Source organism: Papaver somniferum, chromosome 3 (genome assembly GCF_003573695.1).
Source record: "Papaver somniferum cultivar HN1 chromosome 3, ASM357369v1, whole genome shotgun sequence".
NCBI classification, from domain to species: Eukaryota; Viridiplantae; Streptophyta; class Magnoliopsida; order Ranunculales; family Papaveraceae; genus Papaver; species Papaver somniferum.
In genome coordinates this window covers 182,903,434-182,921,238 of record NC_039360.1, presented here as the reverse complement: position 1 = coordinate 182,921,238, position 17,805 = coordinate 182,903,434, and the positions used below count along the sequence as shown (strand labels likewise).

Below are 17,805 nucleotides of genomic sequence, written 5' to 3'. Positions count from 1 at the left end.
ATCAATTCATGAACATTATAACCACAGTTTGCAAAAGATTGCATTCCTTAATATATAAATGTATTATTTCATGAACAAACCGATTTTAGAACTTAATCCACTCAAGTATGCAAACGGGTACGCATACTTAGAGTTCCGGACTTGGTCTGGGTTCACCAGTATGATAACGGGTACGCATACTGTCGTACACCACCAAACTCGGTTGAATTCCTGGACTTGAACTATTACGTCGTTACACATACGGGTATGCATACTAAGTTCCCAGACTTCAACTTCCAAACCAGTACGCATAGGGTATGCATACTATGGTTCTCAGACTTTGAATAACTTGCAACAGTTAGCATACAAGTACGCATACTGTGTTATATTCAATCAACGGTTAATCGTTCTAAACTCCATCTTAATCATTGAAACATTCTTGGAAGACGGGAATAGCTGTCTCACGCAAACTATTAGCTTCAAAGCAATTTTCAAGTGATCAATAGATCAATACGAAACATTCCGAGTCTACATCAAATGACTGTCTCAAACAAATCATGTAAGATGTTACCAGGCGATTTTCACATGATCATCTTTTGACTTTCGTCAAGATTAAAGATGAACTTGGTTAAATCGAAAGCTTACCAACACATATTTCGAGAAATATGTAAGCGAGTTAAACTCAGCTCGAAATATCAAATGTGTATAATATATCAAATATGTAAGCGAGTTAAATTCAGCTCGAAATATCAAATATGTAAGTCTATATAGCTATACGACTTTTATCACAATAAGAGATAGAATAGAAATAGACTTCTGAGTGATAGATGAGTTCAAGTCTCCATATACCTTTTGTTGATGAAGTTCCACAAGCTCCCCTTAGTAGTTCTTCTTCTTCAATTGATGAACACTGTGAAGTCTAATGCTCAACTACACATTCTATCCTAATCCGAGACATAGCTATAAGTAGATTAGAAATCAAGACTTATAGTTTTGGAAACTAAACTTGACAACAAGCTTGAGATAGCAACGCTTGCGAGTTCGACCGAGCAGTGCTCTAACAGGATGAACAAAGAGAGAGACGAGAAAAAGGATTATGTTTTAATTGCGATCAACTATTTACACCTGGTCACTTGTGTGCTAAACCAAGGTTATTAATTTTGGATATGGATCCAGACAATGCTGAGATCAACAAAGAGTGTGCTGAGGAAGAAGATGTGAATGTTACTGCAACCAGTGAAGATATAGAATCTGAAGTTTCACTATATTCTCTAATGGGATCTTCTTTTTCTAAAACTATGAGAATTACAGGATATATCCAAAGAGAACCTCTTACAGTTCTCATTGATTCAGGTTCTACTCACAACTTTTTACACCCGACCATTGCTATGAAACATGGTTTTCTAATCCACCTAGTAACACTGCTTTGAAAGTTATGGTTGGTAACACTGGATTTCTGGAACTCAAGGCTCTTGTGTTGATATCTCTCTTAAGTTACAGGATTATCCGTTAACTACTGATTTCTTTCTCTTAGCTGTTAGTGGGTGCGATGCAGTTCTTGGTGTGCAATTGCTACAAACTTTGGGTGAAATCACATGGGATTTTAAGAAACTTCGTATGCAATTTCATTCAAGCGGTATTTATTATCCATTAGTTGGGAATTCTTCAGCCTCAATTATGCTCTTGGACAACACCCCACTGCAACGACTATTGGATTGTGCACACCATAGTTTTCTACTTCAGCTAGATCCAACCTTGTCAATAACAACTTCTGATAAGGTACCCACTAATGTTTTTCAAATACTTTTGCATTATTCAGATATATTTGGGTTTCCAACATCTTTACCACCTATTAGATCACATGATCATCGCATACCTTTACTGCCAAACACTTCACCAGTAAATGTTCGACCATATAGATATCCATATTTTCAAAAGGATGAGATTGAGAAGATTGTGTCTGAACTCAAGCAATCAAGGTTTATTCGTCAAAGCTCTAGTCCTTATTCTTTACCTGTGTTATTGGTCCGTAAGAAAGATAATAATTGGCGTATGTACGTCGATTATAGAGCACTTAACAAGGTTACTGTGAAAGATAGTTTTATAATTCCATTTGTGAATGAATTGATTGATGAGTTAAATGGTGCTACAATTTTCTCAAAGATGGATATACGATTTGGCTTTCATCAAATAAGATTGTATGATGCAGATATTCACAAAACAGCTTTTAGGACACATGATAGGCACTACAAATTTTTGATGATCCTCTTTGGATTATCTAACGCACCTGCAATATTCCAGAGTTTGATGAATGTTGTATTTCGTACGTATCTTCGAAAATTTGTTCTGGTATTCTTCGACGACATATTGGTTTAAAATACCTCTTTGTCTGAGCACCTTCAACATCTGGCAATTGTGTTTGAGCTACTACGAACACATAAGTTATTTCTAAAAAGCTCTAAGTGTGACTTTGCAAAGTCATCAATTGGTTATGTTGGCTACACGGTCTCAGCTGAAGGTGTTGTTGTGGAGGAAGATAAGATTTCTAGCATTAAGAATTGGCCTATTCCTTCTACAGTCAAGGATCTCAGGGGTTTCTTGAGTTTGGCAGGATACTATCGCAAATTTGTGCGAGATTATGGCAAAATAAGTGCTCAATTGACTAGGTTATTAAAACAGGATGCTTTCAAGTGGACTAATCAAGCTACAGATGCATTTAATCAGCTCAAACTGGTCTTAACAAGCACTCCTGTTTTGGCATTATCGGATTTTATAAAAGAGTTTTATTTAGAGTGCGATGCTTTGGGTAATGGATTGGGAGCAGTTTTGATGCAATCTAACAAACCTATTGCATATTTCAGCAAACCATTATCAGGTAAGAATCTGAATCTATCTGTGTATGATAAGGAAATGCTTGTTATTGTCTCTGCAGTGAACAAATGGAGACCTTATCTGCTTGGTAGGCACTTTAAAATCTACACGTATCACAGAAGTATTAAATATTTTTTGGAGCGCAACGGTTATCTTCAATTGAACAATGAAAGTGGTTGTCCAAACTATTGGGTTATTATTATGAAATAATCTATCGATGTGGTGCAGTAAATAAAGATGCTGATGCGTTATCTCGCATAGTTGATTCTCATCTACTGGCAGTTACTGCTCCACTATTTTCTGGCATTGATGCGATTATCAGTGAGTGTCACACTAATGTTGAATTAAGCATTCTTATATATAACTTGAAGAATAAATCAGATTATAAAGCTCATTATTCATATGATGCTGGGATTCTACGTCACAAAGACTGCATTGTCGTAGTACCTACTTCTGATTGGTGTTCTAAACTACTTAAGGAGTTTCATTAATCCTTTTTGGGTGGTCATTCAGGGTACTTTCATACTTACAAACGTCTTCATCTCAATTTCTACTGGAAGGGTATGAAATATGCAGTCAAAGAATTTATTAAGAAGTACGACATTTTCTAACTTAAAAAGTCTGAGTCAATTGCGCCTCTAAGGATTTTACAATCATTAACAATTCCTACTGATGTGTGGATAGATATCTCCATGGACTTTGTTGATGGATTTCCAGTCTCCAATCGTAAAAGTTCTATATTAGTAGTGGTAGATCGATTGACTAAATATGCACACTTTATAGCACTATCATCCTTACACTGCTGCCAAGATTGCTGACATATTTGTACGCGAAGTTGTGCGTTTACATGGAATGCCAAAGACAATAGTCAGTGATCGATACCTAATATTCATGAGCAATTTTTGGGAAGCTTTTTTCTCTTTACATGACACTCAGTTGTGCCGAAGTTCAGCATATCATCCTCAAACAGATGGACAAACTGAGGTAACCAATAGAACTTTGGAATGTTACTTACGCTACTTTGCTGGAATAAAACCTAAGGATTGGATAAATTAACTACCATGGGATGAATGGTGGTAGAATACGAGTTATCATTCAACAATCAAGATGACTCCTTATCAGGCTCTTTACAGTCGAATTTCACTAACAATTTCGACCTATATTCCAGGATCAACTCCTGTGCATGTTGTGGATGAAAGTTTAAAGGCTCAAGATCATACTTTACGCAACTTGAAGGCTAATTTACATGATGCTCAAGGTAGAATGAAGACATATGTTGATGCTCACAGAATTGAACGTACATTTGCAATTAATGATTGGGTTTTTCTAAGATTGCAACCATAGCGTCAAACTTCAGTAGCTAATCAATTTTATATTAAGCTTTCTCCACGATTTTATGGACCCTTTCGTATTATTGAGAAGATTGGATCAGTCGCATATCGTTTGGACTTACCTGTTACGAGTAAGATCCATCCAGTATTTCATGTTTCATAGTTAAAACTGAAACTTGGATCTTCAATTGTTGTTGATACACAATTGCCTACTACTGTGGACTATACATCTTTGGAACCTGATTCAGTTCTGGAGCGCAAAATGTTTAAGAAAGGCAATACAACTGGAACAAAGTGGCTGGTGAAATGGAAAGATCATCCCAATGAAGAAGCAACTTGGGAGGATGTTGATGATATTCTGCTCGATTTCCAGACTTTGAGGCTTGAGGACAAGCCATTTTTCAGGCGCAGTGGGATGTTAGGATACCATCCTTGCGGTCACATATTTCCCTTATTTAAGCTTACCTTAATTAATACTCAGTTTCCTTAAGTTCTCAAATTCTAGAAGTTCTATTATTAGTCAGGCATCAATTGCCTTAATTGCATGTAGTTTGTTTAGGAAGTTAAGAAGCTATAAATACTTCAATTATCAATCATGTAAGACAGGGAATTTAACTAATTTTTTTTAATTATTTTCTTTGTTATTTACTTTTCAAGGTGGTTGATCCCCAACTCAAAGGATTAAAGCTTATGATTCTTGTGTTTGGCTCGTGTTCTTGTGCTCTTCCCATTGTTCTTAGTTCTGAATCCCAACACTTCCTAGTTTGGGGCATAGGTCATTTATTTTGGCCTATCAAATTCCCCTCTCAACTTTTACAAGTGGCTATGAGGTGCCAAACTTGTCAAAAAGACTATTTTAGCCTCAAATTAATTCCTAAAACTAACCCATTATCATTTTCAGTAAAAAAAAATCAAAAACATAAAAACCTAAAAAAAATAATTCTATTCTCATCTAATCCTTCCAAATTCCATAAACCCTAATCAATTTTTTCTTTGACCATCTTCTCCAGCGATCTCCGATCCAACCAAGAAAAGGTAAATCTCCATCAACCCGTTCTATTATTAGCATTTATTCATTGATTTTACATGTTTAAAATCACAATTTTCAAAATCAAAATCTATGATTTACCCACAACCGGATTATGTTAAAATATCGTATCAACCGATTATGGGTTTTGTTCTTCGTCCATGAAGAGCATGCATAGGAATCAGTATATAGTGCGATTAGCATCGACCGATTCTGGGTAAAAATCAGAATATGAAAAGACATCGCCAAGATCGGTTTATAAGTGCATTAGCATAAACCGACCATGCATGGTAATTTTTTTCGAACTCTGCGCTCCTATAATTGGGTTTTATTTACGTGGTAATGTACCGATTGTGAAGTTGTCTTTTCAGATTCCATTTCACAATTGGTTTTTATATATGTTTTTGTTGTTAGAATCAGATTACATATGTTGTCTTATGTACCAATTGTTGAACTAGATTTTTTTTCTTTTTGTAGACATGAACTTCAGCCACCTAGAATTTTATTCTCGAGAGATCAACCAGGAGGATATTCGGATGTTCACATGGTGCCACAAGCCATGGTGCCTAAAAGACTCTACAAGTTCGGGTATGGCTGTGAGACCCGTTTGGAGCAGGCCCTCGCACTGGCAGACAAGCTTGGAGGGCACACGAACATTTGGATGGCCTGTTTGAAGAAATGGATGCAACTCAAGCCTTTGCTGAAGCTGAAGTTGCTGCCGATCTCTTTTAAATATTTTAAGTTTTTAATACTTTGGGTGGTTTAAGTCTGAAACACTTTTTTGGATGATTAAGGTTAGTTTTTTTTGGATGATTATGGTTTTAATTATAACTACGTATATGATGGGTTTATGGAAAACAAGTTTATGCATGCTTCATACTTTATTTTGCAATTACAGGCACACAGTCGGGCTATATGACTCCACTTATAAACCGATTATTGAGGCTTCATCATGGAATCAGTTTATGACGGAGTCAGTATAATCTGAATCTTCAAGCCTTAGAAATATAGTTTTTCTGTGTCTTTTTCTAGTCAGAATCAGATTACATGTGCAAATATATAAATCGATTATTGTCGATGGAAATTCCAATTTTTTACGGGTGCACAATCAATTTATGTTTCCAAACATAAAAACCGATTCTTTTGGGCATAAAATCATATTCGGGTTTTTTGGAGATCCGAGAATACCGATTGTGATAAATTATTTCACCTTTTATGGAAAAAACTAGCGTCGGGGTATTTCTCTATATAAAGAGATTTCATCCCCGGACCCAATTTGCCGTAAACTTGCTCATTATATTCGCTCCTAATCCATATACTCCACAACTACTTATTTCATACCTCCACATACAAGAAATGGCATCGTTTGACTCCGCCGAAGATTTGGCAATCACCAAAGCATGGTATGCCAAAAGTCGAATTCTAGATCGATCTTGTCCGAAACCTTTTGGCGAAGATATATAACAAATTTAGGCAAGATTATGGGAACCCCGAAGAGAAGAAATCTTCAACAAATCCATGATAGGCACTAGCTAAGTATACCTAGATGCGATAATTGCTTTTATAGCTATCCAACGACGAATTTCGAACGCTAGCTGCTTTAGCTTGTCCCTTCAACAATTTATAAGTATTTTTATGGTTTATTATACTCAATCTACTTTTATCAATTTGTAACTAACAAAGTAAGTTTGTGTCATGTTTTTGTAGCACGAAGCCGTGAAAGCGCGCTACTTGGAGGAAAAGGGGGAAGGATTCACGTTTGATGAAAGCTATCACTTCATGGTATCCAAAGTTTCGGAGTACGTCCCGGACTTTATGGTAGGTGAATCAGACTCGAATTCCTCGGAAGAAGATTTATAGTTTTAGGAGTTTTTGTGTATATTTTGTGGGTAGATCTCTATGTAAACCCTCACGAGACTATGATTCGTCCACTAGGGTCACCTAGGAGTGCAAAGGCTTGATACACGCGCTAAGTGCATCCGTGATTCTATGAAAGGAGTAGATTTGAAATAAATGAAAGTATGAATTTTTTTTTCTTACGAAAAGGTAACAATCGGTTTATATATGACGCCAATAAATCCAATTATGAGAATCAGATTTTACCTATGCATACTTAACCGATTCTTGATGCCCTTCTTGAATACTAAAACACCATAATCGGTTTACGGATGCATGAACATAAACCGATTCTGGGTAGTGTTTTCGAAAAAAAAATCAATTTTTTTCAGTTGTTTAATGTTTTAAAGACCGATTTACATTAGTTGGTCTCATATCTAACACGGTTAATTAACACCTAAAATGACTAATTAACACTAATTAATCAGAAGTAAAATTGGTAGAAAGAGAATATTTGGCTAAAGGGTTTTAAAAAATTACTCCATAATAACATTTTTTTTTTGTCTTTTAGTAACAGCCCCAAAGAAATTCCATAAGCTCTAAACTAGGCAGGATTTATAAGCGAAAATGTAATATTTCTCAAATGTGAATAAAGGTCTAAATCATACCTCCACCATAGACGGAGATGCCGGAGGATATCACGAGACGCAGATAACACCAGAGAGACGGAGAGAATCTTTCCGCGCGAAAAACAAGAACAGATCAAGAGAGAGAAAGCTGGAAGCATATGTCTTCGTCGAATGAGTAGAAAACTGCAACCACCTTCTCTTCTTTCTCTAGCGATTGAGTCTGGTATTCGTAATATCTCTCGTATCCCTGATCTTTCTTCTCTTCCTGATCATGTCGTCTTTGACCTCTTCCAGGTACTATCTCCCTCTCAGTGTTTTGATTTTAATTTAAGACTAGTAGAATTCACGTCTTTTAACTGTTAATCTTAATGTTTCTTAATATTAGGGTTTAATTTAATCAGTTTGTAATTGATTTAAAATTTTCGTTTCCTTCGTTTTTAGACTGGTAAACCTAGAGTAAAATCCATTTGGTTTGGATTTGTATCTATAGAATGGAAAGTTCGTATAAACCTGGTTTTTAATGGGAATACCTGTGTTAATATTTTCCTTTTACTTATGCTAATTTTACTTTTCAACAGGAACTTGATAAAAGATAGGTCTATGTATCAGTTCCTTTTCTGCTTAGGGCGCCCTTCTACTTAATCTCTTTCGTGTTTGGAGAGATATTTTGATCTTAGACTGGATCCTCTTTTGCCTCAGCTAAACTTTCCTATTAGCCAATACACGTTTTACTTTCATAAAAGAAAAACATTAGTAACACCAAGTGAGGGCTAAATTACTAATGTAAGTTGTGACCTAATTGGAACCGACAATGCAAATTGGGAGAACTTATAGTGAAATTGGAAGAAGTTCTTACTTAGGAACACCATTTTGTAATGGACAGGAATCACTGTAGTCGCATAAGAGAGCATCCTATTATCTGGTGAATTAGTAGTTTCTTAAAGCTTATTAGAAGAAGAAAATTTGATATTTGATGATTTATGTTATATACTAATCCTATATAGTCTGGGGCAAGTGGTCTTGGAAAATATGGAGGTGAGATAGTAAGGATAGTGAGATCTTGAGTTTGAAACTAAATAATCATGGCTCTTTGTGATGTAGCTAAAACTGTGAGGCTTATCACATTTATAAATGCCTTCTACACTTTCCTGCCCTGCTGATTTTGTTTCATAGTAAACGGGACAATTGACATGTCTTTAACCTATCTGAAAGATTTAAACACTGACCCTTGTTTATTCTTACTCAATGATAGGGAACAGTGAGAGAAGGAAAGCTGAATGACAAGATTCTGAAAGTGTTTATAGCTACTGAAAACAAAGAAGTTTTAACCTACATTCAAAGGCTTGGTATTAAGCGTGTCGTTCTTCCAGTTCTCCCAACTAGTAAGTCATCACAAATTATTAGTTTCTACAATAAGTGTGTTTTATCTTTGGAATCAGCTGTGTGAAATGAAATTATGCTTTTGACAGGATGTTCTGGAAAGTTTGAGTTTTAGTGTTGTTGGCATTCGAAGAGCTGTCCGATAATTTTATAATTCAGAAGGGTTGCTTGCCGGTGGTTTTTGCAATTCTTGTTTCGCTTTTGGCTTGGTTTTTACTTTGTGTCTAGACAAAATGTCTGATTCTGCTGTGCCAGATAATGAAGTTGATGTGGTAATTGCTGTGCTTGGAGCAGACATTTCATCCTTTTTGGAGGAATGGAGGGCATTCTTTTCACGTTTCCATTTGATCATTGTCAAAGATCCTGATCTGAAGGATGACCTAAAAATACCTAATGGCTTTGACCATGTTGTTTACACAAAATCTGATATGGACAGAGTTCTGGGCTCCAATCCCACTAAAATCAAATTTTCAGGCTACTTGTGCCGTTACTTTGGTTACTTAATGTCTCGTAAAAGGTATATTATATCAATTGATGATGACTGCTTTCCTGCACGGGATGATAAAGGCTTGTTGGTGGATGCTGTGGCCCAACATGTTACTAATCTCACTACACCAGCGACACCCTTCTTTTTCAACACTCTTTACGACCCCTATCGCGAAGGTGCAGATTTTGTCCGTGGGTATCCTTTCAGCCTTCGTACTGGGGTGGAATGTGCCTTATCTTGTGGTCTATGGCTAAACTTAGCAGATTACGATACACCGACACAAGCCGTAAAGCCAAATCTAAAGAATACTCGATATGTTGATGCTGTTATGACTGTGCCTTTAAGAACTATGATGCCAATGAGTGGGATTAATGTCGCCTTTGATCGTGCTTTATTGGGTCCTGCTTTATTCCCAGGTCTGCAGTTGGCTGGAGAAGGAAAGCTTAGGTGGGAGACAATGGAGGATATATGGTGCGGAATGTGCGCAAAGGTGGTGTGTGATCACTTAGGGCTTGGTGTGAAGACTGGCCTGCCTTATGTGTGGAGAAAGGGTGGTGGAAATGATGCTATAAAAAGCTTGAAGAAAGACTGGGAAGGAGTGAGATTGATGGAGGAGGTAGTCCCATTCTTTCAGTCAGTGAGATTGTCAAAGTCCGCAGTAACGTCAGAGGATTGTGTAATCGAGATTGCAGGAATTGTAAAGCAACAACTGGGGCCGTCGAACCCTATATTTGCTCGTGCTGCTGACGCATTGTTGGAGTGGGTTCAACTCTGGAGGACTGCTGGATCTGTGTCATCTTGATTATATGGAGCAAGTTAGAAATCCTGTCTCTTTATTATCTGTTGCTACTCTGTCCCTTGTTTGCCTAAAGTGTTCTCTGTTCTATTTTCTGGAACATGATCAAGGAAAACAAGTAAAAAGACTATAACTCTAGTCTTTTGAACCTACAAGTAGTCTTCTTATTCTGGTTTTTGAACCTGCTCTTAATTGGTTTGATTTTTAATTGAACACAACTGATAGTGTGAAGTCGGTTTTTGAGGAGAGCAGCAATAAAATTCTAGTTCATGTATTGGCTATTCTATTTATTCTTTTTAGTTGCAGACACCGTCTTGCTTATGTGTATCTTGTCAACGTGGGTATGTTCTATTAGAATGACTACCCTCTGCCAGTTTATGCTAGTAAGATCCTCTAGAACAGTTGATGGCTTATTTTGCGTACTGTTTGTTGCCTTCATTGACCCGGAGGCTTAAACTAGAAGTGAAATATTTGTTCTCGGACTGGATCGTCTGTTTTGGACAAAAAAATGTCAACATGAGAGGAAAACATGCAAGTGAACGACTTCATAATTATCGAGTATGACTCGGGTGCTGATCAGGTTCTCCTCATCTCTCCACCCTCTCTGGCAGGACGTGAGACCACGAAGATCGAGTATGACTCGGTCCATTCAAACACCACAACTTCATAATCATCATTTATCGCCGTACTCTACAGAAAATTACTTACAACACCCTTTTAAACTAATCCACCAAACTCCGTTTTATTTCCTGCGAATCTTGTCTCAAGGGGTATGTTTTTGTTCTCATCGAAATCAAATTCAAGCCTATGAGTTGTTCTTTTTCTTTGTACATACACTTAAGCTAGTAGATACAAATTAACAATGTCTGAAACTATCATCAGCGATGAAGATGTGGACGTCGTTATTGCAGCTCTTCGTTCAGATATGTCCTCTTTCATGGAACAATGGAGACCATTCTTTTCGAGATTTCATCTGATTATTGTCAAAGATCCAGACCTTGGAGCTGATCTCCAGATACCAGATGGTTTTAATTATAATGTCTACACACAAACTGAGATAGACCAGGTTCTTGCGTCCACACCAGTTAAACACATCAATTTCTCAGGTTATTTCTGCCGCTACTTCGGCTACTTGATGTCTCGCAAGAAGTATATCATCTCCATCGATGATGATTGCTTTCCTATAAAAGATGATAAAACTGGTATTTTGATAGACGCAGTGGGTCAACATATCACAAATCTTAGAACTCCTGCAACACCCACGTTTTTCAACACACTTTATGATCCTTACTGTGATGGTGCTGATTTCGTTCGTGGGTATCCTTTTAGTCTACGAGAAGGTGTGAAATGCGTTTTATCTTGTGGTCTTTGGCTAAATTTAGCAGACTTAGACGCACCAACACAAGCACTGGTACCAGATAAGAGAAAACACTCGGTATGTTGATGCGGTACTGACAGTACCTAAAAGTAGCTTAATGCCAATGAGTGGTATTAATGTGGCATTTGATCGCGAGATGATAGGACCAGCTTTGGTTCCTGGGTTGAGATTAGCTAGCGAAGGAAAAGTAAGATGGGAGACAACGGAAGATATTTGGTGCGGACTATGTGCTAAAGTAATCATTGATCATCTAAATTTCGGTGTCAAGAGTGGATTACCTTATGTATGGAGAAACGAAAGTGCTAATGCTGTTGAAAGTTTGAAGAAAGAATGGGAAGGAATGAAGTTGATGGAAGAATTGGTCCCATTTTTTCAGGCAGTGAAATTGTCTGCAACTACTACGGAGGATTGTGTCATTCAAGTGGCTAATATGGTGAAGGAGAATTTGGGTTCATCTCACGAGTCTATTGGTCTTGCGGCCGCTGCCATGGTTGAATGGGTTAGCCTCTGGAAGGCTGTTCAATCTTGATCCTTTCACTTTCTCTCTGTCTAGAGATATTATACTTGGGCATTTTGTGTATCAGTTTTGTGCTTTAATCTTTGTCTATTTTGTATGTTTATTACAATAAGATCTCAGGAGAGACGAGTCGGTAAACAGGTAAGCAAATAATATATTGCTTGTTCTTGCTTTCATATTGAGAATTTACCCTTTCAATAAACTCTATTCTGATCCTTCTACAGAAACTATGAAATGTAACAAAAGCGTATTTCATTGAGGTCCTAGTCTACTATAGAAATGCCAAAAAAAAAAAAAAAAAAAAAAAAAAAAAGTCGTCCATTCCCCAAACTCTTGCACTGGACTAACAGGGGTTAGTCAGTTGGGATTAGTAGAGACATTCAGAGACTTTTTACGCAAGAAATTGTGGGTGACTCTCTGTGACTTTAGAGATTTTGAGATACTCTCTGAATGATTTGCAAGGAATTATGGTGATTCATTGAGACAATAAAACATATATGAATTTCAGCTTACACACATGAGACAAATAATATAGTATTTATTTATTTTTTACAAAATGAATATATGAATATTTCAATGAAAATGTATTCGTCCATGCATGGCTAACAGAAAGTAACCATTTTTCCAATAAAATCAAAACGAGACGAACATAAGGGATTTGAATCTCTAGTAAACTTATTGGGTTTTGGAAGACAACAATGTTTTTTTCTTCATTTTTTATGAATTTAAATGTAGCTTATTTGGTTATTGTTTTTAATATTTTGATGTTTAATCCTTAAAGAAAAGAGAAAGAACAAAGTCTCTCAAAATATTACCTACTTAGGAGAGACTTTTTTTTAATCCATTTATGGTATGTTTTGTAATAAAAATCTCTACAAGTCTCTCAAAACCATAAATCATTGATTTCAAATTCCAAATCCAATAACAGAGAATTATGAAGACTTTTAGAAAAGTCACGATCCAATAACAGAAAGTGTTTGAGATTTTAAAGAACTCTCTATTAACTAGCAAGAGATTTTAGAAGTCTCTAAAATTCTTTCAACATCTCCACAAATCTCAATTGACTAACCCCATGTAAATGAATGTCTTTGGAAACTGGTGTGATGATGGAAGTTTCTTCACGCAACTTTGAAAAAAAATGGTTTCTGTAATGAATGGTATATCATTACACAAAATGTCTTTCCACTATATAATCACATGTAATTATATGGATTTCCTGGTAATGTATTTTTTTCTTAGAAAGGCTTAAAACAAGATGATCATATGGATTTCCTGGTAATATATCTTCTTCTTATAAAGACTTAAGACAAGATGATCCTTTATCTACTTGCCTTTACATAATGTGTATGGAGGAGTCTCTCTCCATAGCTCATGGGGGCCTAGCCCTTTTAGATTTGAAGTTATGTGGTTCATGGAGAATGGTTTTCTTCAATTGATGGAGGATTGCTGGCAATCCTCCATCAATTTTTTGCAGGTAGCCCAAGTACTATTTTTTGGTTGAAGCTAAAGGTATGGAACAAAGAAGTTTCTGACCATACTAATATTAAACTTAACTTAATTTTGACAGAAATCTAAAAATTGGATAGTTTTGCTGAAGACAACATCTTCTCTGAAGAAGCTCTCGAGGAGAAATCAAAGTACAAAGTTGAATTTGGGAGGTGTCTAAGATGGAGGAAGTTTCTTGGAAGATAAAATCTCACACTAAATGGCTTCAAAAAGTTAATATAAATACTTCTATTTTCATTAAAAAAAAATGCATCTCCAAGAAGGAGGTTCAATAGGATTAGGCAACTCTACATTGATGGGGAGTTGGTTACTAGCAGAACCAAATTACGAGAGAACATTGTCAACTATTATAAAACTTTATCCACTAAAGAAGAAATTATCAAACCTGAACTTGAAGGCATTATTTCTAGTTCTATGGAATCTGACATTCTTGATGCTGACTTTTCTGAAGCATAGATATTGAAGGCTGTCAAAGATCTAAGCAACGATAAGCCACGGGGCCCTGATAGATTCCCCATCAAGTTCTTCCTGAAATGTTGAGATTTCGTTAAAACTGACATTTTAGAAACCGTTGCTGAATTTTGTTCTACAGGCCGCATTGATGCCAAGCATAACTCAATTTTCATCCCTCTCGGTTCGAAAAAAAAGATCACATTGAAACCATCAAAGACTGCATGCGCTATATGTGTTTCCACAAGTGCTTACACAAAATCATTACAAAAATTCTATCCACAAGACTCACGCTAGTCATGGATAAACTCATATCTCCAGTGCAATGTGCCTATATTAAAGGAAGGAAGGTTATTGATGGCACTCTAATTACTTTTGAGTTGGCAGATTCCAGACTTAAATCAGGTAATGCTGGTATTATTTGCAAAATTGATCTTGAGAAAGATTTTGACAGAATAAATTGGAAGTATTTGGAGTTTTTACTCATTCAGATGTGTTTTAACAGAAAGTGGTGTAAATGGCCGAGGTTCCGCGGCTCTACTTCCTCTTTTTCTGTTCTTAAAAATGATTCTTCTTTTGCTTACTTCAGTAGTACCATAGGTGTGAGTCTAGGTTGTCCATTATCAAAATTATTGTTCAATATTGCTATTGAAGGCTTTTCAAGATACATGGATAAGAAAATTCATTCGAATCTTTTTAGTGGTTTTTCTGTCTTACCCTCTAGTGTTATCGTGATTCATTGATGTGTGTCGTAAGTGCAACAAGTTACTCAAGATATTTCCTATTAATTAACTAATAATATATCGGTAGTAAGGATAGTTCCCATAGAAAGTTGTGTAATTGATAGGTTATTTGGATCAACAAAACAAGAATAAATACTAAAGAATGGGGGGGGGGGTTGTTTGATTAAAGTAAATGCAAAGATAATAAGAAAGAAAAAAGATGATCAAGGAATCCTTCGCCGTTACCAAGCGTTAACTGAGTTAATATACTTATCTATCTTTCGTCAGAACCATTCATCACCAATCATAGTGAAAAACGGGGGTCTAACAACCACACCCAATATTTCACTTAACAATCTGTATGGACAAACTCCAACATACATTTAAGAGAATCAACTAGACAGTCAGACTCAATCTTAATAAAAAGTATATCAAAGAATTATACACTTGATTCCCTTAGCTGATCTCACCCACAACTAAGAATTGCTACGACCCAAAGTCGAAGACTTTAATAAACAAATCTGTATCATACAGAAAAGTCTATATGATTAGATAAATCCGTCTTCCACAGAAATACCTACGAGTTTTGTTCTGTCTTTTGATAAATCAAGGTGAACATGAACCAATTGATATACCAAACTTATATTCCCGAAGAACATCCTAGGAATATCAATCACCTCGCAATAATCTTAATCGACTAGCGAAACAAGATATGGAATCACAAACGATGAGACGAAGATGTTTGTGACTACTTTTCTATCTTGCCTATCGGATAAATTAATCTCAAGCCAATCCTTACTATTGTACTCAAATACGATAGAACCAGCAAGATCAGATCACGTAACTATATATAAGATAGTTGGGTCTGGCTTCACAATCCCAATGTAGTCTTTAAGTCGTTAACCTACAGGGTCTCGACGGAAACCTAAGGTTAAAGAAGAATCGACTCTAGCTTAAAACTAGTATCACGCAGGAGGTGTGGGGATTAGGTTTCCCAGTTGTTAGAGTTATCCTTTATATAGTCTTCAAATCAGGGTTTGCAATCTAAGTTACCTTGGTAACAAAGCATTCAATATTCACCGTTAGATGAAAACCTGATTAGATTCAAGCTAATACCTTTCAACCGTTAGATCTAACTTAGCTTGTTATACACACACGAAATGTAACTTCATTTAGGTTTGAGTAACCGTACCTAAACGTGTACAATTCGTTGGTTCAAGGATAGTTAACCATAGGTTAGTCATATGAGCACTTTCATATCAACCTTATTCTTCTTTACCACAACTAGTTCAAATGACTCAAATAAACTAGTTAGAGAGTTGTTCAATTGCTTAGATCTCATAGAAGTATACAAGACACAACCGAAACAAAAACAGTTTTGATTCACTAGAATCGATTCATGAACATTATAGCCACGGTTTGCAAATATTGCATTCCTTAATATATAAATGTCTTAGTTCACGAATTAAACTGTTTTTAGAAAATAACTTACTTAAGTACGCATACTGGTACGCGGACTTATGTACCCGGATTAAGTTTGTTTTCAGTTCACAAACTCCAGCAGAAATTCATGGGATGTGAACTTCCGGCAGTGCGCGTACTGGTACGCGGACTTTAGTTCCGGTTATCCTGAGCAGCAAAGTATGCATACTTTGGTTCAAGGATATTGGACTTACACACATATGAGTTATCTCACAGTGTTTATATCCAACTATGATTATGTATTCTAAACTCTCGTTTCAACCATTGAAACATTCTTAGAGGATGTTATATAGTTGTTGTTCACAAACTATTTTTCGTCAAAGCTATTTTCAAGCAATTAAAACTAATATGACTTTCGTCACTAGTAAATATGAACTTGGCCAAAGCGAAAGCTTACCAACACATATTTCGAGAAATAGATAAGCGAGATAAACTTAGCTCGAAATAGTACATGTGTATAATCATAGTCTATGTAGCAATACGACTTTTGTCTCAAGATACGAGATGAAGTAGACTTTTGAGTGATAGATAAGTTCAAGTCTCCACATACCTTTTTGTCGATGAAGTTCCACCAGTTCCTTGAGTAGTTCTTCGTCTTTGCATGATGAACACCGTGCAGTCTATAGCTCAACTACACTCTCTATCCTAGTCCGAGACTTAGCTATTAGTAGAATAGAAATCAAGACTTATAGTTTTGGCAACTAAACTTGACAAACAAGCTTGAGATAGCAACGCTTGCGAGTTCATCCGAGCAGTGCTCTAACAATCTCCCTCTTTGTCAATTTTAGTGACAAAACTATCAATACATATGAAATACAAAATAAATAAACTTTGCAGCTTCTCTTCCACATGCATGATCTTCTTGGTTCTTCAACATTACTCGATATCTTCGTCACTTCCAATCTCTCCAATGATTCCAAAGATATTCAATGCAACATCATCGTTGTTGAAGATCCGTAACCATAATAATGAGAAAACAAAATCTATCGATCATTGTTACACAGTGTCATAGTATTATTACACAACATCAAAGTTCAATTGCATTACAACTTCAACAACAATACTATGGTGATATGTATCACTCCCCCTTAGTCAATACTTCATCTCACATGAAAACCACTCCCCCTTACATAATAATCCGAAAACCATATGTATTTGTAGTGGGAACTACACATTAATTCTCCCCCTTTTGTCAATAAAATTGGCAAAGGTACGAAAACTAGTGGGATCCTCATGAAATTTCCATAGAAACACTTCATGACCAAAAGAAAGTACATATCAACTTTTTTAGATGCAATCATATAGCCGAAGCTAAATGCTTTCATCAAGGAGTTTATAAAGATACAAGATAACCCCTATAATATTCCACATCCGCACTGCCCACAAAGATTTGGCAATTAAGTACAAGTTCAAT

General features: G+C 36.2%; 2 protein-coding genes and 1 pseudogene across 2 annotated transcripts; all 3 read left to right on the top strand.

Moving 5' to 3' along the window:
- The first annotated feature begins 7,690 nt into the window (after positions 1-7,690).
- On the top strand, positions 7,691-10,641 carry LOC113360411 (probable UDP-arabinopyranose mutase 5). The gene is made up of 4 exons (XM_026603919.1): positions 7,691-7,967; positions 8,926-9,055; positions 9,143-9,161; positions 9,205-10,641. Exons 1-4 carry the CDS (start codon positions 7,845-7,847, stop codon positions 10,340-10,342), a joined length of 1,410 nt encoding a protein of 469 aa, XP_026459704.1. The 5' UTR covers positions 7,691-7,844; the 3' UTR covers positions 10,343-10,641.
- Positions 10,642-11,066: 425 nt separating this feature from the next.
- On the top strand, positions 11,067-12,359 carry LOC113361950 (annotated as a pseudogene).
- A 2,127-nt stretch (positions 12,360-14,486) lies between these two features.
- On the top strand, positions 14,487-14,930 carry LOC113360410. The gene has a single exon (XM_026603918.1). It carries the CDS (start codon positions 14,487-14,489, stop codon positions 14,928-14,930), a length of 444 nt encoding a protein of 147 aa, XP_026459703.1.
- The last annotated feature ends 2,875 nt before the right edge of the window (positions 14,931-17,805 follow it).